Source organism: Henckelia pumila, chromosome 1, assembly GCF_033568475.1.
Source record: "Henckelia pumila isolate YLH828 chromosome 1, ASM3356847v2, whole genome shotgun sequence".
NCBI classification, from domain to species: domain Eukaryota; kingdom Viridiplantae; phylum Streptophyta; class Magnoliopsida; order Lamiales; family Gesneriaceae; genus Henckelia; species Henckelia pumila.
The window spans coordinates 34,512,151-34,539,333 of NC_133120.1; the positions used below are offsets into that span (position 1 = coordinate 34,512,151).

The window sequence follows — 27,183 nt, forward strand, 5'->3', positions numbered from 1 at the left end:
GCTACTACAACACATCTCCTAACATCCAACAGCTGAATAACAATGACACTGTCCACACAAGTGTGCTGCCATATCCACCAAACCTTGATTTAGACATGTCCAGTACCAACTCAGAAAATATCCCAGATGCACAAGCTCAGGACACCCAGGAATCTTCTCGGAATGCAATGTCAGAAACCACTGAACAAGGTAACAGTTCATCTCTTCCTTTATCTGACCTTGATCATCCTATAGCCTTGCGGAAGTCATCTAGATCACGGCATCCTCACTCCATGGACGACTTTGTATAATACGGGAAACTACCAACTAACTTCCGAGCTTTCTTATCCAAAGTTGATCAAGTCAAGATTCCAAATACAGTGTATGAAGCCCTCAAAGATCCAGCTTGGAGAGATGCTACATATGATGAATACCGAGCTTTGGAACAGAATGGAACATGGGAAATAACAAATCTTCCACCAGGAAAATGAACTGTGGGATGTCGATGGCTTTTCTCGGTAAAACATCAAGCTGATGGGACTATCGAGAGACTGAAAGCAAGGTTGGTCGCCAAGGGATATACGCAGTCATATGGAATTGATTACCAAGAAACTTTCGCACCTGTAGCCAAGCTCAACACCATCCGAGTTTTATTAACTCTCGCTGTCAATCTTGACTGGCCAATATTGCAACTAGACGTAAAAATGCATTTCTAAATGGCGATCTAGAAGAGGAAGTATACATGGATATCCCGGCAGGTTTTGAAGATGGTTCAACTCAAAATAAAGTTTGTAAGCTAAAGAAGTCTCTGTATGGGCTGAAGCAATCACCAAGGGCATGGTTTGATCGGTTTTCTCGAGTACTCAAAGTTCATCACTATTTGCAATGTCAAACGGATCACACTCTATTTGTAAAGCACACGACAGAAGGGAAGTGTTCAATATTGAGTGTATATGTTGATGACATAGTGATCACAGGAAATGATGGGGAAGAAATACACCGATTAAAACAAATTCTTTCCAAGGAGTTTGAGATTAAAGACCTCGGTCATATGAAGTATTTTCTCGGCATGGAAGTAGCACGATCAAAGGAAGGAATCTCAGTTTCTCAAAGGAAATATGTTTTGGATTTGCTCAAGGACACTGGAATGATAGGATGCAAGCCAGTAGACACTCCCATGGATCCAAACGTAAAAATTACAGCTCGGGTTAATGAAATTGCAGCAGATAAAGGTCAGTATCAACGCCTTGTAGGTAGGCTGATCTATTTATCCAATACTCGTCCAGATATTGGGTTCCCAGTGAGTGTGGTGAGCAGATTTATGAACAATCCGTCGGAGTTACACATGGAAGCTGTCCTTAGAATTCTACGGTATCTTAAAGGTAATCCAGGAACTGGTCTTATGTTCAGGAAAAGTCCAAACCGTGAAGTGTCAGTGTATACTGATGCAGATTGGGCAGGTTCTCCAACAGATCGAAGGTCTACATCAGGATATTGCTCTTTCATATGGGAAAACTTAGTAGCATGGCGTAGCAAAAAGTAGTCGGTAGTGGCGCGAAGCAGTGCTGAAGCTGAATTTCGAGCACTTGCACTCGGAATCTGTGAAGGAATGTGGTTCAAACGATTACTTGAAGAACTCAAGGTTGGTGAACACAAATCAGTCAATATCTTATGTGATAACCAGTCTGCATTGAGTATTGCTAAGAACCCTATACAAGTCGACCGAACCAAGCACATTGAAATAGACAGGCATTTTATCAGTGAGAAAATCGAAGATAAGACTATCAGCTTAAGCTATGTTCCCACACGTCACCAAGTTGCTGATATATTGACAAAAGCTTTGCCTCGTCCTAACTTTCAAGAACTTTGTAGCAAGCTTGATCTTTGGAGTATCTACCGTCAAGCTTGAGGGGGAGTGTAGATTTATTAATTAAAGTTCATTTTATAAGTGTATTATAGTCAAGGTAGGTACCGAGTCTTATGGCTATGCACATGGGTTGTTTTGTTTGTTCCTATTTTTTAGGTCTTTTTCTGTTTTGTACGATCTTATCTTCATGGATCTGATTTCTATGTACTTTGTATATATATTCTCACTATAGCTTAATAAAGGCAGTAGATTATTCTCCAAAATTCTACAATTATACTTCTCGATCTACTTCCATGGTGAAGGCGAATCAAAATCTTCAGGTTCCTGCTGGTAATCCTCGTTTCAATTTTGAAGATTCCAGCAGTCCTTTTTTTCTTCACAATGGAGATCATCCAGGTATGATTTTGGTCTCGCATCACTTGATCGGCAATAATTACAACACTTGGAGTCGCGCGATGATTGTGGCTTTAACTGCCAAAAATAAGCTTGGTTTTGTGGATCGCACCATTGTTCAACCTTCCTCTGATGATCTACTGTATGGATCTTGGAACCGTTTCAATAGTATGGTCATTTCGTGGATTTTCAATTTTGTTTCTCGTGATATTGCTGATAATCTGATGTATATCTCTACTGCCTATGAGATTTGGATTGATTTGAGAGATCGTTTTCATGAGAGTAATGCACCTCGCATTTTTCAAATTAAGAAAATGTTGATTGCTCTCAATCAAGGTTCGATGGATGTGGTTTCTTATTACACTCGGATGAAAACACTTTGGGATGAACTTCGAAATTTTCAGCCCGTTGATGTTTGTACTTGTGGATCAATGAAGCAGTTGGTGAATTTTCAGAATAAGGATTGTGTGCTTCAATTTTTGATGGGGTTAAACGACTCTTATGCTCAAGTGCGGGGACAGATTTTAATGATGGAACTTCTTCGTACCGTATCAAAGGTGTTATCCTTAGTTATTCAAGAGGAACGTCAACGTTCTATTAATCTTGATGTGCCTAAATTTTCTCTCGATCAGTCTACTCCATCTAATGTAGCTGTTGTGAGGAGTTTTCAATCTAATGCGTCTACTGTTGGTGTTGTGAAGAATTTTCAGTCTTCTAAGGGAGGTAGATTTGATAAACAAGATAAGCGAGATCAAATTGTTTGTTCCTACTGTAATTATACAGGACACACAGTGGACAAATGCTTCAAACTTCATGGTTATCCTCCAGGTCATCCAAAATTTAAGTCGTCACAGGCAGGGAAGGAGAATGTGAATTCTTGTCAAAATGTTCCACCTGTTAATGATGCCAAGAATAGTTTTGGGAACGCTTTAACTACTGATCAATGTCACCAGCTCATTGCTTTCCTTACTTCTCACCTTCAACTTGGTTCTGTAGTCCCTCAAGAATCACAGCAGCTTGGGGAACCTTCTGTATCCTGTTTTCATGGTATTTTTTCAACATCTTCTTATTTTTCTCATACTGATTGGATCCTAGACACAGGGGCCACACATCATATTTGTTGTTCCTTGTCTCTTTTTCAGTCTTTTAAACCTTTTTCCACGGCAGTCAAGTTACCAAATAATGTTACCATTCTTGCCACACATGTTGGCGTGGTATCTTTGTCCAATGATCTTCTTCTCACTGATGTGTTATTCGTGCCTACTTTTCAGTTCAATCTCTTGTCTATTAGTTTTCTTACCAAATCCACTAAATGCTTTGTTACTTTTTTGTCTGATTTCTGTCAAATTCAGGCCCCAGCATTAAAGAAAACGATTGGGATGGGTAAACGAGTTGGAAATCTATACATTCTACAGTCTCCAAGTATTTCGTCCATCATCTGTACTACTTTCTCTTCTAAAACAGAACTTTGGCACTCCAGAATGGGTCATCCATCCTTTACTAAACTTTCTGTTGTAAAGAATGAATTGCATTTTACTCCTATTATTGATGATATATCTCATTGTTCGGTATGTCATTTGTCCAAACAAAAACGTTTACCTTTCGTTTCTAATTGTTCTATTTCCAAATATTGTTTTGATTTGATACATATAGAAGTTTGGGGCCCTTTCTCATCCATAAGCATTGAAGGTTATAAATATTTCTTAACCATTGTGGATGATCATTCTCGCTGTACTTGGATATATTTACTTAAAACAAAATCTGATGTTCTTATTGTGTTTCCAAGTTTCTGTGAGATGATTCGAACACAATTTGATAAACGAATCAAATCAGTACGGTCTGATAATGCTCCTGAATTAAATTTCACAGAATTTTTCAAATCTTGTGGAATTTTACATTATCATTCTTGTGTTGAACTCCCTGAACAAAATTCAGTTGTTGAACGCAAGAACCAACATATTCTAAATGTGGCTCGAGCTCTTCTTTTTCAGTCCCATCTTCCTGTGGTCTATTGGAGTGATTGTGTTCGTACCGCCGTTTATTTGATCAATAGGACACCCTCACCAGTCCTCCTTCATAAAACTCCTTTTGAGTTGTTGTTTCATAAACATCCTTCGTATGCTCACTTGAAAGTGTTTGGGTGTTTATGCTATAGTTCCACTCTTTTAACCCATCGCACAAAGTTTTCACCTCGAGCTATTAAGTGTGTTTTCTTGGGTTATCCACCAAATTATAAGGGTTACAAGTTGTTGGATCTTCATACTAACAATATTTTCGTTTCTCGAGATGATGTTTTCCATGAAGGTATTTTCCCATTCAAAGAATCTGCTCCTGCCTCTGCATCAGATCCTTGTGATCTTTTTTCTCCTAGTGTTCTGCCAACACAAATGAGTATTTCTTCTCCTCCGTCTAATCTTTTACATACTGGTTGTAGTAACCCGCATTTCTAATTAGTGATTAATGAGTAATTAATCATGTGATCATGTTCAGATTAAGTAAAACATGATTAAGTAAGTTCCTGTTGGGATAACGGACTTCAGAAATGGATTCAGAGCACTCGAATTAGTTGAATTGGTTCAGCAGGATCGGACGCTCTGAAGTAGACCTTGGAGGATCCGAAGTGGATCGGAAGCTCCGTGCCAGGATCGGAGGCTCCGATCGAGATCGAAAGCTCCGTCGACGAGATCGGAAGCTTCGATCTGGACCAGGGCACACGTCATTGCTTACATCAGCAAGGTGACATCATGGCTGACGTAATATTGAGCGATCGAAAGCTCCGAAGGTGCGATCGGAGGTTCCAATCGTGATTGGATGTTCCGAACCGGGATCGGAGGTTCCGAACGCTGTCTATAAATAGAGGGTCCGAGAATTCATTTTCTCGCACCAATTTCCTCTCTTCTCTCTCAATTCCTAAGCCTTCTAACTCAGATCTAGGGAGATCTAGGCATCCTACGGAAAATCCGGAAGTGTCTTAGTGATCTAGACGTCGTCGCAGAGCTATGGCCTAGTATTGAGGCTATCGACAGCAAAGGGCTATCGACGGACGCAGGTATAGCTTTGACATCCTAAAAATATTTAGGAGTACGCTTTAGCTTAGTTAAGGCTTTTAGAGCTTTATTGTTGATGCATGGATATTTTCATTGTAGTAGCAGTAGACTGGACTAGTAGGCTTGGAGTATAGGCCAGTGGAGCTAGGTTGTCCAGCAGTGTTAGAGGTACGTAAGTACTGACCGAGATAGCCGGCATTATATATTTGCATGTATGTTGCATGAGTATGTGCTATATGCTTTATCATATTTTAGCATGTTTTACCGTCTTAGCACATACATGATTTTACGTGTGACTGCATCCGGAGAGATGTGAGTCATTGACAGTCTCCATAGGGAACAGTGATATCATATTGGACTCGAGTCAGGTATGCCAGTTTCCATATGGGACTTGTATCCTATTTTGGATTCGGGTCAGGATGGGGTTGGCTCAGCCCTGATATGGAGTATACGAGTACCCCGCGGAGTCGCTCTCTAGCCGGTATTGTATATTCTCGGCGCCATGAGCAAGTGTTTTTACTTTAGTTTTAAATCATTTGTGTGCGCATATTTGTATTTGTTGGAAAAACGTGTTCAGATCAATTAAGAATTGATACCCGGTGCAGCGGAAGTTTAAATTTTTTTTTTTCAATATGGAACGATTCCATATCCTTGGTATCAAAACTTTACGATTAAATTTATGCAAGTAAAAATAAAATCACAATTAAATTTTTACCTATTCAAGCAAGGACTTGATTATGGACACCAACAGAATTTAATCTGCTCTTCTTGTATATCCCGGGAACCGATGGCTTCACGATCAATCTCCGGAATAAGGTCCATGAATAGAAAACAGAAACCCTCTGATTGATTGCACTAGAAATCAATCAGATGTTTATCGATGTGAACAAACAGATTTGATCTGTTAATTCGGAATGTAATTTTTCACAAAAATCACAGACCGAATTTTCTCAAAAGGGATAGAGGATTTTTGAAAATCCCCTTGAATTATTTTATGTGAATTTCAAAAATTGCTAGAATTAATTGTGTCAATTTTTGAACACTACACATGTATTTATAGATAATTTCTAGACTAGATTAAGTTATAATTGTATTAGAACTCTAACTCCTTAGGGCCCACAATCCATAACTTAAGTCCAACAAGCCAAGCCCGTTGTTATAAAAATTAATATAAAATTCATCATGACTCCGATTGATAAACTGATTTCACCAATGTGTACGGAAACCATTTCTGCACCTTTTAAAGTCAAGATAATTTTTTTGAATCCGAATTCAGTGATTTCCAAAAATGTCCATCCCTATGTCATTTTAGGAAATTCCACTCCCTTTTAGTTAAGAAGTCCAACTTCTCTTTCATTAAATTTAAATCTTTAAATTTAACTATCTCAACGGGGTTTAGTAATCCATTACTTGTGTGACCCTCAATGGTTCAGGGATACAGCTAGGCGTGGGCTCACAACTCCTTGTGACTCGAAACAACAATTTCCGACTTGCCCAATGAATCATGGTAAGAGCGTCTAGCAACATTGCCCCAAGATTTCCTAGGTATCACTGATAGTGCCTGCAAGAACCAGTAAATTTTGGTTAGCGTACAGTACGGTCCCTTCATCCAAATATCCCGATATAATCAACAACCATTGGTGCATCGAGAGTCGTTCGAGATTCGATAACTATGCATTACATCTTGGAGATCAAATAGTGACATCGCATGTGTTACTAGGAAAACCGAGTAACCTAAAACACATCATGTACTCTGGCCAGAGATTCGTCACACTAATATCTCCTCAGATCGCATAGGATATCCATACTCGCAAGTATGTGGTGAATCATTGACAACAAAGCATCGACTCCTATATGTGTCGTAACTGTACCCAATCCCGACACCTGATGACCCCAATAGAGTCGGTAAATGAGTCAAAGTACAGTACTAGCATATAGAGTCTCAATGATGTTTTAAGTAGTAAGGACTAATGGTGTACAACCAAAACCGTGGACTTTATCCACTCGATAAGTGATAACCACTTGGAAAGTCCGAATAGGGTAGTTCGATTATTCATCATATGAATATCCATTTGCATGATTTGAACATCTCCATTTCCATTACCAATGAAACGTGGTACATGGCATCACAAATGCTAGTCTCAATCTCGAGCGATCCTTATCTTTATTAGCGGACGGCTCAATTGACTAGGAACTGTTTAGAATATACAGTGACTATAAGATGTGTTTCATAATAGTGATCTCTCTTTATTCACTATCTCATCTTACTTACACTATAGTATATTCAAGGTCTTTATCAAAACATCAATAGTATATCACAATATAACAATACGAAGAAAGACAAAGAAAATGCCATTAATGAATGTAAATTATATTAAACAAAGATTGTTTATACATAGAGTCACAAAAGCCCTTAGCCACAAGTTGGCTAACCGGGCACCCACTCTTTCAATCTCCCACTTGCCCTAAAGCCAACTAGTCACACTACGCAATCCCATTGCTTTGCGATGTTTGTCAAACAATGGTACTGGCAAGAGCTTAGTAAGTGGATCAGCGATATTGTCTGTAGAGGCCACTCTCTCGACAGTGATGTCTCCTCTTTCCACAATCTCCCGGATGATGTGCTATTTCCTCAGTACGTGTTTGGATCTTTGATGAGACCTTGGTTCCTTTTCCTGAGCAATGGCACCAGTGTTGTCGCAGTACACCGGAACTGGACCAATAGCTTCAGGAATTACGCCCAACTCTTGGACGAAATTCCTCATCCAAACGGCCTCTTTAGCAGCAGCTGATGCTGCAATGTATTCTGCCTCAGTAGTGGAATCCGCTGTGGTGTCTTGCTGGAACTCTTCCAAGGGACAGCACCGCCATTGAGCATGAATACAAATCCAGAGGTTGACTTCGAGTCATCCATGTCGCTTTGGAAGCTAGAGTCGGTATAGCCTTCCAATTTTAATTCTCTTCCTCCATAAACCATGAACATATTCTTAGTCCTTCTCAAGTACTTAAGAATATCCTTCACGGCTTTCCAATGCATTTGACCGGGGTTGGCCTGATATCTGCCCGTGATACTCAGAGCAAAGGCTACATCCGGTCTGGTAGATATCATCCCATACATAATACTACCTATGGCTGACGCATATGGTATGTGTGTCATTTTCTCTATCTCTTCGTCAGTCTTGGGACACATAGACTTGGATAGAGAAACTCCATGACACATAGGTAGATGTCCTCTCTTCAACTCATCCATAGAAAACCTTTTCAATATGGTGTCGATGTAGGTTTCTTGAGTGAGTCCTATCATTCTCATAGATCTATCTCTATAGATTTGTATCCCTAGAATATAGGATGCCTCACCCAAATCCTTCATCGAGAATCTACCTGATAACCATATCTTTGTTGACTGCAACATCCCTACGTCATTCCCAATGAGTAGGATGTCATCAACATAAAGCACTAAGAACGTCACCGCATCCTTAACTACTTTCTTGTACACACACGATTCCTCCGGGTTTTTGATGAAACCAAAGTCCTTTATTGTTTCATCAAATTTCTGGTTCCAACTTCTTGATGCTTGTTTGAGACCATAAATTGATCTTTGAAGCTTGCATACCTTATGTTCGCTTCCCATGGATGTGAATCCCTCGGGCTACATCATATAGATTTTTTCCTTAATGTTTTCATTAAGAAATGCAGTCTTCACATCCATTTGCCATATCTCATAGTCATACCATGCTGCTATGGCAATAAGAATTCTTATGGACTTGAACATTGCGACTGGTGAAAAAGTTTCATCATAGTCAACTCCTTGTCTTTGAGTATAACCTTTTGCTACTAATCGTGCCTTGTAGGAAAGTACCTTACCATCAGGCCCAAGTTTTCTCTTGTAGATCCATTTACACCCTATTGGAACAATTCCATCGGGAGGATCTACTAAAGACCAAACTTGGTTTGTATGCATCGAGTATATTTCCGACTGCATAACATCAAGCCATAAATTAGAATCCGCATCAGAAATTGCTTCCTTGAAGTTTCTTGGATCACATCCAATGTCGGGTTCACTTTGATCCCCTTCAAGAAGAAGACCATATCGTACAGGAGGTCTAGAAGTCCTCTCGGATCTCCTAGATATAGGCGTGTCCGTTGTAGGTTTTTGAGGTGTGGGATCGTTATTTTGTATCTCGGGTTCTTCTCGAATTTCTTCGAGTTCCATCATCTTGCCTTTCTTATCTAATAAGAACTCCTTCTCCATGAAGGTGGCATTCCTCGAAACAAACACTTTTGTTTCAGTAGGATGATAGAAATAATATCCGATTGAATTCTTCGGATATCCTACAAAATAACATAAGGTGGATCGACTATCCAACTTATCTCCCACTGTCCGCTTCATGTAAGCAGGACATCCCCAAATCCTTAAGTACGAATACTTATGAGCTTTGCCATTCCATAACTCGTATGGAGTTTTATCTACTGCTTTAGTGTGGACATTGTTCAACAACAATACCGCCGTTTCAAGCGCATAGCCCCAAAACGAAGGTGGGAGCTCAGTGAAGCTCATCATAGATCGAACCATGTCCAACAAAGTGTTGGAGAACGGCGATCAGATCAATCAGAATTGATACCCGATGCAGCGGAAGTTTAAAAATTTTATATGGAACGATTTCATAATGGGTATCAAAACTTTACGATTAAATTGTGTGTGTAAAAATTAAATAACAATTATAAATTTTTACCTCCAATCTCGAATCGATATTATGGACACCAACAGATTACTCTGCTCTTGTTGTATATCCCTAGAACTGATGGACGAACTGTTCTTCAATCAGGTCCACGAACAGAGATTTAATCCCTCTAATAGATTGCACTAGAAAATCTATCAGAAGTTTCTACGAAGAGAATTAACGAATTTGATCCGTTAAACCAGACTGCAAATTCAAAATTCACAGACTGGATTTTCCCGACAGAGAGAGGGAGGGGCGGCTACTTTAGAGAGAAAAACAACTAGGTTTTCGAAAATTGTGACCTCTGTTGTGTAATTTCTGTACTGCAATAACTTATTTATAATGTGGGCTGCTAACAGCTTAGGGCCCATTAGTCATAAGTTCAAGCCTGACAAGCAAAGCCCGCATGTTCAGAAATTAATATAAAATTCATCGTGACTCAGATTGATAAACCAATTTCACCAATGTTCACAGAAACCATTTCTGCATCTTTTAGAGTCAAGATAAATTTTCTGAATCCGAATTCAGTGATTTCCAAAAATGCCCATCCCTATGTCATTTTAGGAAATCTTACTCCTCTACTCTTAAATAAGAAGTCCCACTTCTTTGTTCATTAAATTTAACTCTTTAAATTTAACTATCTCAACGGGGATTAAAAATCCATTACTCTGTGTGACCCTCAATGGTTCAGGGATACAGCTAGCCGTGGGCTCACAACTCCTTGTGACTCGGAACAACAATTTCCGACTTGCCCATCGAATCATGGTAAGAGCGCCTAGAAACATCGTCCCATGATTCCCTAGGTATCACTGATAGTGCCTGCAAGAACCAATAGATTTTGGTTAGCGTACAGTACGGTCCCTTTATCCATATATCCCGATCGAATCAACAACCATTGGTAAATCGAGAGTCGTTCGAGATTCGATAACTATGCAATGCATCTTGAAGATCAAATAGTGACATCGCATGTGCTACTAAGAAACCATTTCTTAAAACACATCATGTACTCTGGCCAGAGATTCGTCACACTAATATCTCCTCAGATTGCATAGGATATCCACACTCGCAAGTATGTGGTGAATCCTTGACAACAAAGCATCGACTCCTATATGTGTTGTAACTGTACCCAATCCCGATACCTGATGACCCCAATAGAGTCGGTAATCGAGTCAAAGCACAGTACTAGCATATAGAGTCTCAATGATGTTTCAAGTAGTAAGGACTAATGGTGTACAACCAAAACCGCGGACTTTATCCACTCGATAAGTGATAACCACTTGGAAAGTCCGGATAGGGTAGTTCGATCATTCATCGTATGAATATCCATTTGCATGCTTTGAACATCTCTATGTTCCATACCAATGAAACGTGGTACTCGGCATCGCAAATGCTAGTCTCAATCTCGAGCGATCCTTATCCTTATTAACGGACGGCTCAATCGACTAGGAACCATTTAGAATATACAGTGACTATAAGATGTGTTTCATGATAGACATCCCCATGTACTACCACATCTTACATACACTATAGTATATTCAAGGTCTTTATCAAAAAAACAATAGTATATCACAATATAACAATATGAAGAAAGATAAAGTCATTGCCATTAATAAAAGTGTAAATTATATCAAACAAAAGATTGTTATACAAAGAGTCATCAAAGCCCTTAGCCACAAGTTGGCTCACCGGGCACCCACTCTTTCAATCTCCCACTTGCCCTAAAGCTAACTAGTCATACTACGTAGACCCATTGCTTCGCGATGTTTGTCAAATAATGGTCCTGGCAAGGGCTTAGTAAGTGGATCAGCGATATTGTCTGCAGAGGCCACTCTTTCGACAGTGATGTCTCCTCTTTCCACGATCTCCCGGATGATGTGGTATTTCCTCAGTACGTGTTTGGATCTTTGATGAGACCTTGGTTCCTTTGCCTGAGCAATGGCACCCGTGTTGTCACAGTACACCGGGACTGGACCAACAACTTCCGGAATAACGCCCAACTCTTGGACGAAATTCCTCATCCAAACGCCCTCTTTAGCAGCAGCTGATGCTGCAATGTATTCTGCCTCAGTGGTGGAATCCGTTGTGGTGTCCTGCTTGGAACTCTTCCAAGAGACAGCACCGCCATTGAGCATGAACACAAATCCAGAGGTTGACTTCGAGTCATCCACGTCACTTTGGAAGCTAGAGTCGGTATAGCCTTCCAATTTTAGTTCTCTTCCTCCATATACCATGAACATATTCTTAGTCCTTCGTAAGTACTTAAGAATGTCCTTCACGGCTTTCCAATGCATTTGACCAGGATTAGCTTGATATCTGCTCGTGACACTTAGAGCAAATGCTACATCCGGTCTGGTAGATATCATCCCGTACATGATACTACCTATGGCCGACGCATATGGTACATGTGTCATTTTCTCTATCTCTTCATCAGTCTTGGGACACATAGACTTGGATAGAGAAACTCCATGACACATAGGTAGATGTCCTCTCTTGGACCCATCCATTGAAAACCGTTTCAATATGGTGTCGATGTAGGTTGCTTGAGTGAGTCCTATCATTCTCTTAGATCTATCTCTATAGATCTGTATCCCTAGAATATAGGATGCCTCACCCAAATCCTTCAACGAGAATCTACCTGATAACCATATCTTTGTTGACTGCAACATCCCTACGTCATTCCCAATGAGTAGGATGTCATCAACATAAAGTACTAAGAATGTCACAGCATCCTTAACTACTTTCTTGTACACGCATGGTTCCTCCGGGTTCTTGATGAAACCATAATCCTTTATTGTTTCATCAAATTTCTGGTTCCAACTTCTTGATGCTTGTTTTAAACCATAGATTGATCTCTGAAGCTTTCATACCTTATGCTCGCTTCCCATGGATGTGTATCCCTCAGGCTGCGTCATATAGATCTCTTCCTTAATGTTTCCATTAAGAAATGCAGTCTTCACATCCATTTGTCATATTTCATAGTCATACCAAGCAGCTATGGCAATAAGGATTCTTATGGACTTGAACATTGCAACTGGTGAAAAGGTTTCATCATAGTCAACTCCTTGTCTTTGAGTATAACCTTTCGCCACCAATCGCGCCTTGTAGGTCAATACCTTACCATCAGGCCCAAGCTTTCTCTTGTAGATCCATTTACACCCTATTGGAACAATTCCATCAGGATGATCTATTAAAGACCAAACTTGGTTTGTATGCATCGAAGCTATTTCCGACTGCATAGCTTCAAGCCATAAATTTGAATCCGCATCAGAAAGTGCTTCCTTGAAGTTTCTTGGATCACATCCAACATCGGGTTCATCTTGATCCCCTTCAAGAAGAAGACCATATCGAATAGGAGGTCTAGAAGTTCTCTCGGATCTTCTAGGTATAGGCGTGTCTATCAATGGTTCCTGAGGTGTAGGATCATTATTTTGTATTTCGGGTTCTTCTCGAATTTCTTCGAGTTCCATCATCTCGCCTTTCTTATCCAATAAGAACTCCTTCTCCAAGAAGGTGGCATTCCTTGAAACAAACACCTTTGTTTCAGCAGGATGATAGAAATAATATCCGATTGAATTCTTCGGATACCCTACAAAATAACATATGGTGGATCGACTATCCAACTTATCTCCCACTGTCTGCTTCACGTAAGCAGGACATCCCCAAATCCTCAAGTACGAATACTTAGGAGCTTTGCCATTCCATAACTCATATGGTGTTTTGTCCACTGCTTTAGTGTGGACGTTGTTCAACAACAACACCGCCGTTTCAAGCGCGTAGCCTCAAAACAAAGGTGGAAGCTCAGTGAAGCTCATCATGGATCGAACCATGTCCAACAAAGTTCGATTACGACGCTCCGATACACCATTAAGCTGGGGTGTCATAGGAGGAGTCCACTGAGAGAGAATCCAATTCTCTTTCAGATAGTCTAAAAACTCGGTACTTAAGTATTCTCCACCTCGATCCGATCGAAGTGCTTTAATACTTTTACCTAGCTTGTTTTCTACTTCATCCTTGAATTCTTTGAACTTTTCAAATGCTTCAGACTTATATTTCATTAAATATAAATACCCATACCTAGAATAATCATCAGTAAAGGTAATGAAGTAGGTGTGGCCAAATTGAGCACCAATTCTAAATGGACCACAAACATCTGTATGGATCAAATCCAACAGATTTTGACTACGCTCAGGTTTCCCCTTAAAAGGAGATTTAGTAATTTTTCCTTTCAGGCAAGACTCATAAGTAGGTAGAGAGTTAATATCAGACATATCAAACATGCCCTCTCCCACTAGCTTGTTCATCCTCCTTGAGGAAATATGACCTAGCCTAGCATGCCAAAGGTTTGCCGGGTTTTGACTATCGATTTTCCTTTTGTTTGTTGTTACCGGTTTATCAACATAATTTATTGGAACGTCTTTTAATTTTAAGTTATATAGATCGTTTTCAAGTTGTCCATTTCCAATCAAACATTCATTCTTGTAAATATTGCAAATCTCATTCACAAAATTGCAAGAAAAACCATCTCTATCAAGCATAGAAACAGAAATAATGTTTTTAATCAAATCTGGAACAAATAAAACGTCTCTCAAAAGTAACTTAAAATCGTTCTGCAAAATTAAATAAACGTCTCCTACAGCTTTGGCTTCAACTCTAGAACCATTTCCGAGCCTCAGATGGGTCTCACCCATTCTAAGCTTGCGACTTCTTGTCATCACCTGCAAATCATTGCAAATGTGAGATCCACATCCGGTATCCAATACCCAAGAAGTAGTATTAAGTGAAACATTTATTTCAATATAGAACATACCCTTCGCAGTTCGCAACTGCTCTAGATATTCCTTGCAGTTACGTTTCCAATGACCGGGCTTCTTGCAGTAATGGCAAACATCCTTGGACTTTTCCATGTTTGAAGCCTTTGTCTTGTACTTCTTCTCGGGTTCGGTTTTCTTGGGTGGGGCAGAACGTTTCTTACCCTTTGTACTTGGCCCCTTCTTAGCAGAAGAAGAGGAGCCCACCAAGAAAGCCGATTTATCCTTCTTTAAAGAGGATTCATATGTTACAAGCATATTGACCATCTCTTCAAGGGAGGCCTCTATCTTGTTCATATTGAAATTCACCACAAATCCGTCAAACGAAGAAGGAAGAGATAGAAGTAATAAGTCCACGTTGAGTTCATGCTCCAACACCAAATCAAGCGTTACCAACTTCTGTATGAGCCAAATCACTCGTACCCCATGATCATGGACCGAAGTCCCTTCACGCATGCGACACGTCATTAGCTCTTTTACAGTAGCGAACCTTTCAGCTCTCGATTGAGCCCCAAAAAGTTCCTTGAGTTGTACGTGAATGTCAGCAGCATTCATGGTATCCTCAAATCGCCTCTGGAGTTCATCAGACATCGAGGCTTGCATATAGCATTTGGCCTTGATATCATGGTCCCACCATGTATCAAGTTTGGCCAACTCTTCTAGACTTACATCAGCTGGTGCTTCCTTCGGAGGAGATTTTTCTAACACGTAGAGCATCTTCTCCGAGGTCAAGACAATCTTCAACTTACGGAACCATTCCGTATAGTTTGCGCCAGTCAGTTTATTTTGTTCGAGGATAGAGAATAGTGGATTGCGCGAATTCATCTTAATGAAATACTGCAAAGAAACAGACAATTATCAGTGATTGTTTAATTAATTTACTAAGACTTAAAATAGGCGAAATTTATTTTATGAATCTCACTCCCACTATTTTAACAATTTCACTACCCTCTAGTGAAAACGGGAAACTGTTTTCTTTAGTAGGAACATGGAGTCCAATTGACAAACTATGGTCCCGAATAATATCAGCCAACCATAATTTTCAAAAGGTAGAGCCCAATTGCTTCCAAAGCAACCTCCACGTTTTTACCTCATGTCCAATAAGGGCCCAATAATATGACGCCGTTTATTGTGACATTGTCAAGATGACCCATCAATATTAAGTTGTGATGGACGGTCGCCATGTGGATCCCCCAATAATATGAGCCGATCCCATGGGAGTTCCACCCAACTTATAACATGTGTCGATCCAATGTACAGCTTTTCGACGAACGGGCCCCCCCAATAATATGAGCCGGACCGTGTCCGCGGGTAGCATCTCATACATTGATCGTTGATGGAAGGTAGGAACATTTAAACAATATTTAAATTTCCTTTATTTATCTTGATATCAATTTTAAATCATATTTAAAATGAGGGATTTTAATTTTGAAAATTTGTTTCATCATTTTAAAATTTTTATGCTTGCGGGATTCATACAATTTTGTCTAAAACATGCATACAACAATAATATCATATATTATATAGGATGATCGATTCCATTTCTAATCGACCCGTGGTTGCCAATCACGAGTCTAAGTCCAATCCTAGGTAATATGCAGGTATGCAATGCAATCCTATTACATTGAGCTTCCAATTTACATTTCTTCTGTCTTTATTGTCTGCTGGGCCCACCTCCGTCTTCAAATCTTCATCTCCCACTAAGTCTAATGTATTTACAATAAATAACCATGACAAGTAGGGGATACATTTTAAGGGGTGGGAACGGGCCATAAACCAGGCCCACTTTTATTACATATGACAATTCATATTGGGCCATAAACCAGGCCCATTAATAAATCCAAAAACAATAAAAACAAATGTAAATTCCTAACATACACCTACAAAATTGGTCATGGCAATCGATCATCCTTATCCAATAATATTTAATTCAAAATTAATTTATTGGATAACATGCAATGGCAATTTAAATTAAAAGGATAAAATCATATTCCATATATAAAATCTAATTTTACATACAAAATCATATTTTATCTTTTTATCAAATAAAATCATATTTTACATATAAAATCCAATTTTATACATAAAATCATATTTTATCAATATTTCCATAAGATCATATCTTATCATCAATTGTACCAAAAATAATTAATTTCATAAAATCTGATTTAACGGATAAAATTTATAAATTTTCAAAAAATTCAAATTTATCCAAAAATCAGTTTTAAAATTTTCGGACTCGAACAATTCGATCCGACGCCTCGTGGAACAATCAAAAACAATTTTCGATCGGACCAAAAATAGAATTTTAACATATTAAAATTAAAATTTTAAAATTAAAAATTAATTTTCGCGGGCAGCCCGGGACGCTCCCGGGCAGCCCGTGGCTGCCCCTAGGGCAGCGACGATCGCCGCCCTGGGCAGCACCGTGCGCTGCCCTGCGCAGCGCTGGGCAGCGACCCTCGCTGCCCGTGTTTTTGCCCGAAAAATTTTATTTTTAAAAAAAATATTTATTTTGTTTCAAAAACCGAGGCTTAAAATTTTTTTTGTACAATCGATTAATTTAATCGCTTGATCTGAGCAACCTGGCTGTGATACCACTGTTGGAGAACGGCGATCAGATCAATCAGTATTGATACCCGGTGCAGCGGAAGTTTAAAAATTTTATATGGAACGAATCCATAATGGGTATCAAAACTTTACGATTAAATTGTGTGTGTAAAAATTAAATAAAAATTATAAATTTTTACCTCCAATCTCGAATCGAGATTATGGACACCAACAGATTACTCTGCTCTTGTTGTATATCCCTGGAACTGATGGACGAACTGTTCTTCAATCAGGTCCACGAACAGAGATTTAATCCCTCTAATAGATTGCACTAGAAAATCTATCAGAAGTTTCTACGAAGAGAATTAACGAATTTGATCCGTTAAACCAGACTGCAAATTCAAAATTCACAGACTGGATTTTCCCGACAGAGAGAGGGAGGGGGCGGCCACTTTAGAGAGAAAAACAACTAGGTTTTCGAAAATTGTGACCTCTGTTGTGTAATTTCTGTACTGCAATAACTTATTTATAATGTGGGCTGCTAACAGCTTAGGGCCCATTAGTCATAAGTTCAAGCCTAACAAGCAAAGCCCGCAAGTTCAGAAATTAATATAAAATTCATCGTGACTCAGATTGATAAACCAATTTCACCAATGTTCACAGAAACCATTTCTGCATCTTTTAGAGTCAAGATAAATTTTCTGAATCCGAATTCAGTGATTTCCAAAAATGCCCATCCCTATGTCATTTTAGAAAATCTTACTCCTCTACTCTTAAATAAGATGTCCCACTTCTTTGTTCATTAAATTTAACTCTTTAAATTTAACTATCTCAACGGGGATTAAAAATTCATTACTCTGTGTGACCCTCAATGGTTAAGGGATACAGCTAGCCGTGGGCTCACAACTCCTTGTGACTCGGAACAATAATTTCCGACTTGCCCATCGAATCATGGTAAGAGCGCCTAGCAACATTGCCCCATGATTCCCTAGGTATCACTGATAGTGCCTGCAATAACCAATAGATTTTGGTTAGCGTACAGTACGGTCCCTTCATCCATATATCCCGATCGAATCAACAACCATTGGTAAATCGAGAGTCGTTCGAGATTTGATAACTATGCAATGCATCTTGAAGATCAAATAGTGACATCGCATGTGCTACTAAGAAACCATTTCTTAAAACACATCATGTACTCTGGCCAGAGATTCGTCAGACTAATATCTCCTCAGATTGCATAGGATATCCACACTCGCAAGTATGTGGTGAATCCTTGACAACAAAGCATCGACTCCTATATGTGTTGTAACTGTACCCAATCCCGACACCTGATGACCCCAATAGAGTCGGTAAACGAGTCAAAGCATAGTACTAGCATATAGAGTCTCAATGATGTTTCAAGTAGTAAGGACTAATGGTGTACAACCAAAACCGCGGACTTTATCCACTCGATAAGTGATAACCACTTGGAAAGTCCGGATAGGGTAGTTCGATCATTCATCGTATGAATATCCATTTGCATGCTTTGAACATCTCTATGTTCCATACCAATGAAACGTGGTACTCGGCATCGCAAATGCTAGTCTCAATCTCGAGCGATCCTTATCCTTATTAACGGACGGCTCAATCGACTAGGAACCATTTAGAATATACAGTGACTATAAGATGTGTTTCATGATAGACATCCCCATGTACTACCACATCTTACATACACTATAGTATATTCAAGGTCTTTATCAAAATAACAATAGTATATTACAATATAACAATATGAAGAAAGATAAAGTCATTGCCATTAATAAAAGTGTAAATTATATTAAACAAAAGATTGTTTATACAAAGAGTCATCAAAGCCCTTAGCCACAAGTTGGCTCACCGGGCATCCACTCTTTCACAAAGTTCGATTGCGACGCTCCGAGACACCATTCAGCTGAGGTGTCATAGGAGGAGTCCACTGAGAGAGAATCCCATTCTCTTTTAGATAGCTCAAAAACTCGGTACTTAAGTATTCTCCACCTCGATCCGATCGAAGTGCTTTAATACTTCTACCTTGTTTGTTTTCTACTTCAGCCTTGAATTCTTTGAACTTTGAAAATGATTCAGACTTATATTTCATTAAATATAAATACCCATACCTCGAATAATCATCAGTAAAGGTAATGAAGTAGGTGTGACAAAATTTAGTACCGATACTAAATGGTCCGCAAACATCTGTATGGATCAAATCCAACAGATTTTGACTACGCTCAGGCTTTCCTTTGAAAGGAGATTTAGTCATTTTTCCTTTTAGGCAGGACTCACAAGTAGGTAGAGAGTTAATATCAGACATATCAAACATGCCCTCTCCCACTAGCTTGTTCATCCTCCTTGAGGAAATATGATCTAGCCTAGCATGCCAAAGGTTTGCCGGGTTTTGACTATCATTTTTTCTTTTATTTGTTCTTACCGGTTTATCAACATAATTAATTGGAACGTCTTTTAATTTTAAGTTATATAGATCGTTTTCAAGTTGTCCATTTCCAATCAAACATTCATTCTTGTAAATATTGCAAATCCCATTCACAAAATTACAAGAAAAACCATCTCTATCAAGCCTAGAAACAGAAATAATGTTTTTAACTAAATTTGGCACAAATAAAACATCTCTAAAAAATAACTTAAAATTGTTCTGCAAAACTAAATAAACGTCTTCCACTGCTTTGGCTTCAACTCTGGAACCATTTTCGAGCCTCAGCTGGGTCTCACCCATCCTAAGCTTACGACTTCTTGTCATCACCTGCAAATCATTGCAAATGTGAGATCCACATCCGGTATCCAATACCCAAGAATTAGTATTAAGTGAAACATTTATTTTAATGTAAAACATACCCTTTGCAGTTCGCAACTGTTCGAGGTATTCCTTGTAGTTACGTTTCCAATGACCGGGTTTCTTGAAGTGATGGCAAACATCTCCAGATATGTTCACATTTGAAGCTTTTGTCTTGGCCTTCTTTTGTGGTACAATTTTCTTGGGTGGGGCAGAACGTTTCTTACCCTTTCCACTTGGCCCCTTCTTGGAGTAAGAAGAGGAGCCAACCAAGAGTACCGGTTTATCCTTCTTTAATGTGGCCTCATAAGACACAAGCATATTGACCATCTCTTCAAGGGTGACCTCTATCTTGTTCATATTGAAGTTCACCACAAATCCGTCAAACGACGAAGGAAGTGAAAGAAGTAACAAGTCCGCGTTTAGTTCATGCTCCAATGTCAAATCGAGTGTTACCAATTTTTCAATGAGCCCAATCATGTGTACCCCATGCTCACGGACCGAAGTCCCATCTCGCATGTGGCATGTCATGAGCTCTTTGACGGTGGCATACCTCTCCGACCTTGACTGAGCTCCAAAAAGTTCCTTGAGGTTCATGTGTATGTCAGCAGCATTCACGGCATCCTCAAATCGCCTCTGGAGTTCATCAGACATTGAAGCTTGCATATAGCATTTAGCCTTGATATCATGGTCCCACCATTGATCAAGTTTTGCCAATTCTTCCGGACTTATATTAGCCGGTGCTTCCTTTGGAGGATTTTTTTCTAACACGTAGAAAATCTTCTCCGAGTTTAGAACAATCTTTAATTTACGGAACCATTCCGTATAGTTTGCGCCAGTCAATTTGTTTTGTTCGTGAATTGAGTATAATGGATTTCGCGAATTCATTGTAATGAAATACTGAAAAGAAACAGACAATAATCAGTGATTGTTTAATTAATTTACTAAGACATAAAATATGGCGAAATTTAATTTTATGAATTTCACTCCCACTATTTTAACGATTTCACTACCCTCTAGTGAAAACGGAAAACTCCATTCCTTAGTGGGAACATGGAGTCCAATTGACAAATCATAGTCCCGAATAATATCAGCCAACCATAATTTTCAAAAGTTAGAGCCCAATTACTTCCAAAGTAACCCCCATGTTTTTACCTCATGTCCAGACAGGGCCCAATAATATGACGCCGTTTATTGTGACATGTCAAGATAACCCATAAATATTAAGTTGTGATGGACGGTCGCCATGTGGATCCCCCAATAATATGAGCCAATCCCATGGGAGTTCCACCAAACTTACAACATGCGTCGATCCAATGTACAACTTTTCGACGAACGGACCCCTCCAAAAATATGAGCCGGACCGTATTCGCGGGTAGCATCTCATACATTGATCGTTCATGGAAGGTAGGAACATTTAAACAATAATTAAATTCCCTTTTATAAATCTTGATATCAATTTTAAATCGTATTTAAAATGAGGGATTTTAATTTTTGAAAATTTGTCTCATCATGCAATTTATGTATGCTTGCGGGATTCATACAATTTAGTCTAAACATGCATACATCAATAATATCATATATTATTTATGGATGATCGATCCCATTATCTAATCGACCCGTGGTTGCCAATCACGAGTCTAAGTCCAATCCTAGGTGATATGCAAGTATGCAATGCAATCCTATTACATTGAGCTTCCATTTACATTTCTTCGGTCTTTATCGTCTGCTGGGCCCATCATTGTCTTCAAATCTTTATCTCCCACTAAGTTTAACAAATTTACAATAAATTTCGATGAAAAGTAGGTGATACATATTTAAGGGGTGGGAACGGGCCATAAACCAAGCCCACTTTTTATTACAAATGACAATTCAAATTGAGCTATAAACCAAGCCCATTAATAAAACCCAACAACAATAAAACCAAATGTAAATTACCTAACATACACCTAAAACATTGATCATGCCAATCGATCATCCTTTTATCCAATAATTAATTTAATAATTAAAACATTGGATAACATGCAATGACATCATAATTTAAAAGATAAATCATATTTTATCTAATACTTTCATAAGATCATATCTTATCATCAATTGTACCAAAATAATTAATTTTATAAAATCTAATTTAACGGATAAAATTTACAAATTTTCCAAAAATTCAAATTTATCCAAAAATCAATTTTAAAAATTTCGGACTCAAACAATTTGATCCGATGCCTCGTGGACCAATCAAAAACAATTTTCGATCGGACCAAAAACTAAAATTTCAAAAATTTAAAATTTTAATTAAAATTAATTTTAATTTTTCCCGGGCTACCCGGGACAATCCCGGGCAGCCCGCGCCCCAAAATGAGGGCCGGGCAGGGCAGCCCGTCGCTGCCCCTTGGGCAGCGATCAAATCGCTGCCCATGGGCAGCACCGTGCGCTACCCTGGGCATCGACGTTCGCTGCCTCGGGCAGCGACAATCGCTGCCCGATGTGCCCATTAAATTTTAATTTAAAATTTTGTTTTTGTTTCAAAAACCCGTGGCCAAAAATTTTGTACAATCGATTAATTTAATCGTTTGATCTGAGCAACCTGGCTCTGATACCACTGTTGGAAAAATGTGTTCAGATCAATTATGAATTGATACTCGGTGCAGCGGAAGTTTAAAATATTTTTTTTTTCAATATGGAACGATTCCATATCCTGTGTATCAAAACTTTACGATTAAATTTATGCAAGTAAAAATAAAATCACAATTAAATTTTTACCTATTCAAGCAACGACTTGATTATGGACACTAACATAATTTAATCTACTGTTCTTGTATATCCCGGGAACCGATGGCTTCACGATCAATCTCCGGAATAAGGTCTACGAATAGAAAACAGAAACCCTCTGATTGATTGCACTAGAAATCAATCAGATGTTTATCAATGAGAACAAACAGATTTGATCTGTTAATTCGGAATGTAATTTTTCACAAAAATCACAGACCGAATTTTCTCAAAAGGGACAGAGGAATTTCGAAAATCCCCTTGAATTATTTTATGTGAATTTTGAAAATTTCTAGAATTAATTGTGTCAATTTTCGAACACTACACATGTATTTATAGATAATTTCTAGACTAGATTAAGTTATAATTGTATTAGGACTCTAAGTCCTTAGAGCCCACAATCCATAACTTTAGTACAACAAGTATAGAAATTAATATAAAATTCATCATGACTTCGATTGATAAACCGATTTCACCAATGTGTACAGAAACTATTTCTGCACCTTTTAAAGTCAAGATAATTTTTCTGAATCCGAATTCAGTGATTTCCAAAAATGCCCATCCCTATGTCATTTTAGGAAATTCCACTCCCTTTTAGTTAAGAAGTCCAACTTCTCTTTCATTAAATTTAACTCTTTAAATTTAACTATCTCAACGGGGTATATTAATCCATTACTTGTGTGACCCTCAATGGTTCAAGGATACAGCTACCCGTGGGCTCACAACTCCTTGTGACTCGGAACAACAATTTCCGACTTGCCCAACGAATCATGGTAAGAGCATCTAGCAACATCGCCCCATGATTTCCTAGGTATCACTGATAGTGCTTGCAAGAACCAGTAGATTTTGGTTAGCGTACAGTACGGTCCCTTCATCCAAATATCCCGATCGAATCAACAACCATTGGTGCATCGAGAGTCGTTCGAGATTCGATATGCATTACATCTTGGAGATCAAATAGTGACATCGCATGTGTTACTAGGAAAACCGAGTAACCTAAAACACATCATGTACTCTGGCCAGAGATTCGTCACACTAATATCTCCTCAGATCCCGTAGGATATCCACACTCGCAAGTATGTGGTGAATCCTTGACAACAAAGCATCGACTCCTATATGTGTCATAACTGTACCCAATCCCGACACCTGATGACCCCAATAGAGTCGGTAAACGAGTCAAAGTACAGTACTAGCATATAGAGTCTCAATGATGTTTCAAGTAGTAATGACTAATGGTGTACAACCAAAATCGCAGACTTTATCCACTCGATAAGTGATAACCACTTGGAAAGTCCGAATAGGGTAGTTCGATCATTCATCATACGAATATCCATTTGCATGCTTTGAACATCTCCATGTCCATTACCAATGAAACGTGGTACTTGGCATCACAAATGCTAGTCTCAATCTCGAGCGATCCTTATCCTTATTAGCGGACGGCTTAATTGACTAGGAACTGTTTAGAATATACAGTGACTATAAAATGTGTTTCATAATAGTGATCTCTCTTTATTCACTATCTCATCTTACTTAAACTATAGTATATTCAAGGTCTTTATCAAAACATCAATAGTATATCACAATATAACAATATGAAGAAAGACAAAGAAAATGCCATTAATGAATGTAAATTATATTAAACAAAGATTGTTTATACATAGAGTCACAAAAGCCCTTAGCCATAAGTTGGCTAACCGGGCACCCACTCTTTCAGTATTTATATCATTTCTTCGTATTGAGCGTTCTAGCTCACGCCCCTGTGTTTGGGTATTGTGTACCTTGTGGCGGGGCAGGTTTGAGGCTGGACGGTCCAGGCGGCTCTCAGCAGGATTGAGCTTTGGAGAGTGCGAAGTTGTAGAGGGTAGGGATTTATTTACCCTGAACCTTCGATTTGGTTGTATAACAGTACTTATACACTTGTGATATCATCGGTTGTATTCTGCCGATTGGATTTGTTGTATTTTAATTATCCGCACTTTACGCTTTAAGCTTTTATTGCGTGCGCTTTTACTCTAACTCTGATTAGGTAGTGGATCCGGGTTGGGTCACTACATTTTTGGTATCAGAGCGACGCATTGCACTGGGAATATAGTAAAGCGGATTAAGTAATTATCTGTTCTTATGTAACAGATGACAGATTACGACGAGAGCCACGGTAGCGTAGACGGCGGTCGTTGGGGCAATCCGGATGATCGTAGACGTCGGGGACAGCCCGAGGAGCGCAGGCGAGTGAGCATGCATAGATTCAAGGAGGTTAGCCCGAAGCCTTTGACGGGTGGTGAGATAGCTGAAGAGGCGGAGGATTGGATTGAGAGGATGGAGCAGTGCATCCAGGAGTTCCGTTGCACGGCTGAGGATAGGATGGAGATTCTTGCCTTTATGCTTGAGGGCAGAGCGAGGAAGTGGTGGAGATCTACTTCCGCACCGTTCATAGCAGCTAGAGGTGCAGCTACTTGGGTTGAGTTTCGTACTGCTTATCAGAGACTGTATTTTCCTCCAGCTCTTCGTCAGGCGAAAGCCAGTGAGTTGTTGAGTTTGCGACAGGGGACGATGACGATCGAGGAGTAACGGCAGAAGTTCTTTGATCTGCTACCTTTTTGTCCTCATGTTGCTGATAGTTCTATGGCGAAGTTTGATCATTTCCTTCAAGGGTTGAACCCTGATATTCATCGGATGGTTGCTGTGGGTGGCGATGGGACTTACGAGGATTTGGTGGACCGTTGTCGCTAGGCCGAGGACAGTATTCGGAAGAACAGGGGACTTTACTCTTCTTCTTCCAGGTCAGTGAGTGCTAGTGCTTTGGGCCCTAGGGGGAAGTACTTCAAGAAGCCAGGAGGTAATTCTTCTTCTTCCTTTGGATCTGGTGGAGTGCATAACTTTGGTGGTCAAAGGCCGAACCATTGTCGTCAGTGCAGACGCAGACATCTGCCAGGGCAGTGTGGTCGATCGACCACTGCATGTTTCCAGTGTGGCCAGGAGGGTCACATGAAGAGAGATTGTCCTATGCTGATTGGGGTAGTGAGTGGTTCCGGAGGTTCTCAGGCATCTGTTCAGCCACCTCAGTATCAGCAGCCACCTTTTCAGCAGCAGTATTCGCAGCAGCGCCAGCAGCCGCAGCAGTCTCAGAGAAAGCCTACTCAGACTCCTTCTCGGGGTCATTCTTCTTTGAGGCCACGTGCCCAGGGTCAGGTCTTTGCGCTTAACCAAGAGCAGGCAGAGGCTGACAGTGATCGGATGATTGCAGGTATCTGTAGTTTATGTGGTTTTCCTGCATATGTTTTAATTGATACCGGTGCATCGCATTATTTTGTCTCAGCATGTTTTGCTAAGAAGTATAGATTTCCGTTTATTCCTTTAGACGTGTTGCTAGTGGTTTCTACTCCTATGGGGAGCGAGGTTTTAGCCAAGCGTCTAGTTGTGGGTTGTGTTTTGGATTTCGAGGGAAATCAGCTTAGTGCTAACCTGATGATTCTAGCGATGGAGGATTTTGATTGCATCATTGGGATAGATCTTTTGACTACCTACCAAGCGATAGTGTATTGCTATCAGAGGTTTGTTCAGTTTCGTCCAGTGGATGACGAGTCATGGTTTTTCTATGGTGAGGGAGCGCGACCCCCGATGCCAGTGGTTTCAGCTCTGAAGGCCCGGCGTGCTTTAGAGTCTGGCTGGGAAGGCTACCTTATCTACGCCATTGACGCATCCTTAGGAGAGCCAGATATCCGAGAGATACCAGTGGTTTGTGACTTTCCAGATGTGTTTCCGGAGGAGATTCCAGGTTTGCCACAAGTAAGGGAGATTGAGTTTGACATTGAGTTAGTGCCAGGGACTGCACCAATTTCCAGAACTCCTTATCTATTGGCACCATCAGAAATGAAAGAGCTGCAGAAGCAATTGCAAGATCTTCTTGATAAGGGTTATATTCGACCTAGTGTTTCGCCATGGGGAGCCCCAGTACTATTTGTCAAGAAGAAGGATGGGTCGATGCGATTGTGTATTGACTACCGTCAGTTGAATCAGGTGACAGTGAAGAATAAGTATCCTCTTCTGCGGATAGATGATCTCTTTGATCAGTTGCAGGGTACTTCTGTCTACTCGAAGATTGTTCTTCGGTCTGGGTATCATCAGTTGCGAGTTCGACAAGAGGATGTTCCTAAGACAGCATTTCGTACGCGGTATGGACACTATGAGTTTCTAGTGATGCCGTTTGGTCTGACGAATGCACCAGCTGTTTTTATGGATCTGATGA

General features: G+C 39.6%; 1 protein-coding gene across 1 annotated transcript in view; it reads left to right on the top strand.

Annotated features, from left to right (window-relative positions):
* Nucleotides 1-2,139: 2,139 nt before the first annotated feature.
* The window catches only part of LOC140861080 (uncharacterized), an 85,760-nt gene continuing 60,716 nt past the window's right edge, over nucleotides 2,140-27,183 (top strand). The window contains exons 1-3 of the mRNA XM_073264083.1: nucleotides 2,140-3,286; nucleotides 3,407-3,486; nucleotides 3,592-3,807. Of these exons, the coding sequence (XP_073120184.1) occupies nucleotides 2,140-3,286; nucleotides 3,407-3,486; nucleotides 3,592-3,807 (1,443 nt within the window). The remainder of the gene's footprint in view (nucleotides 3,287-3,406; nucleotides 3,487-3,591; nucleotides 3,808-27,183) is intronic.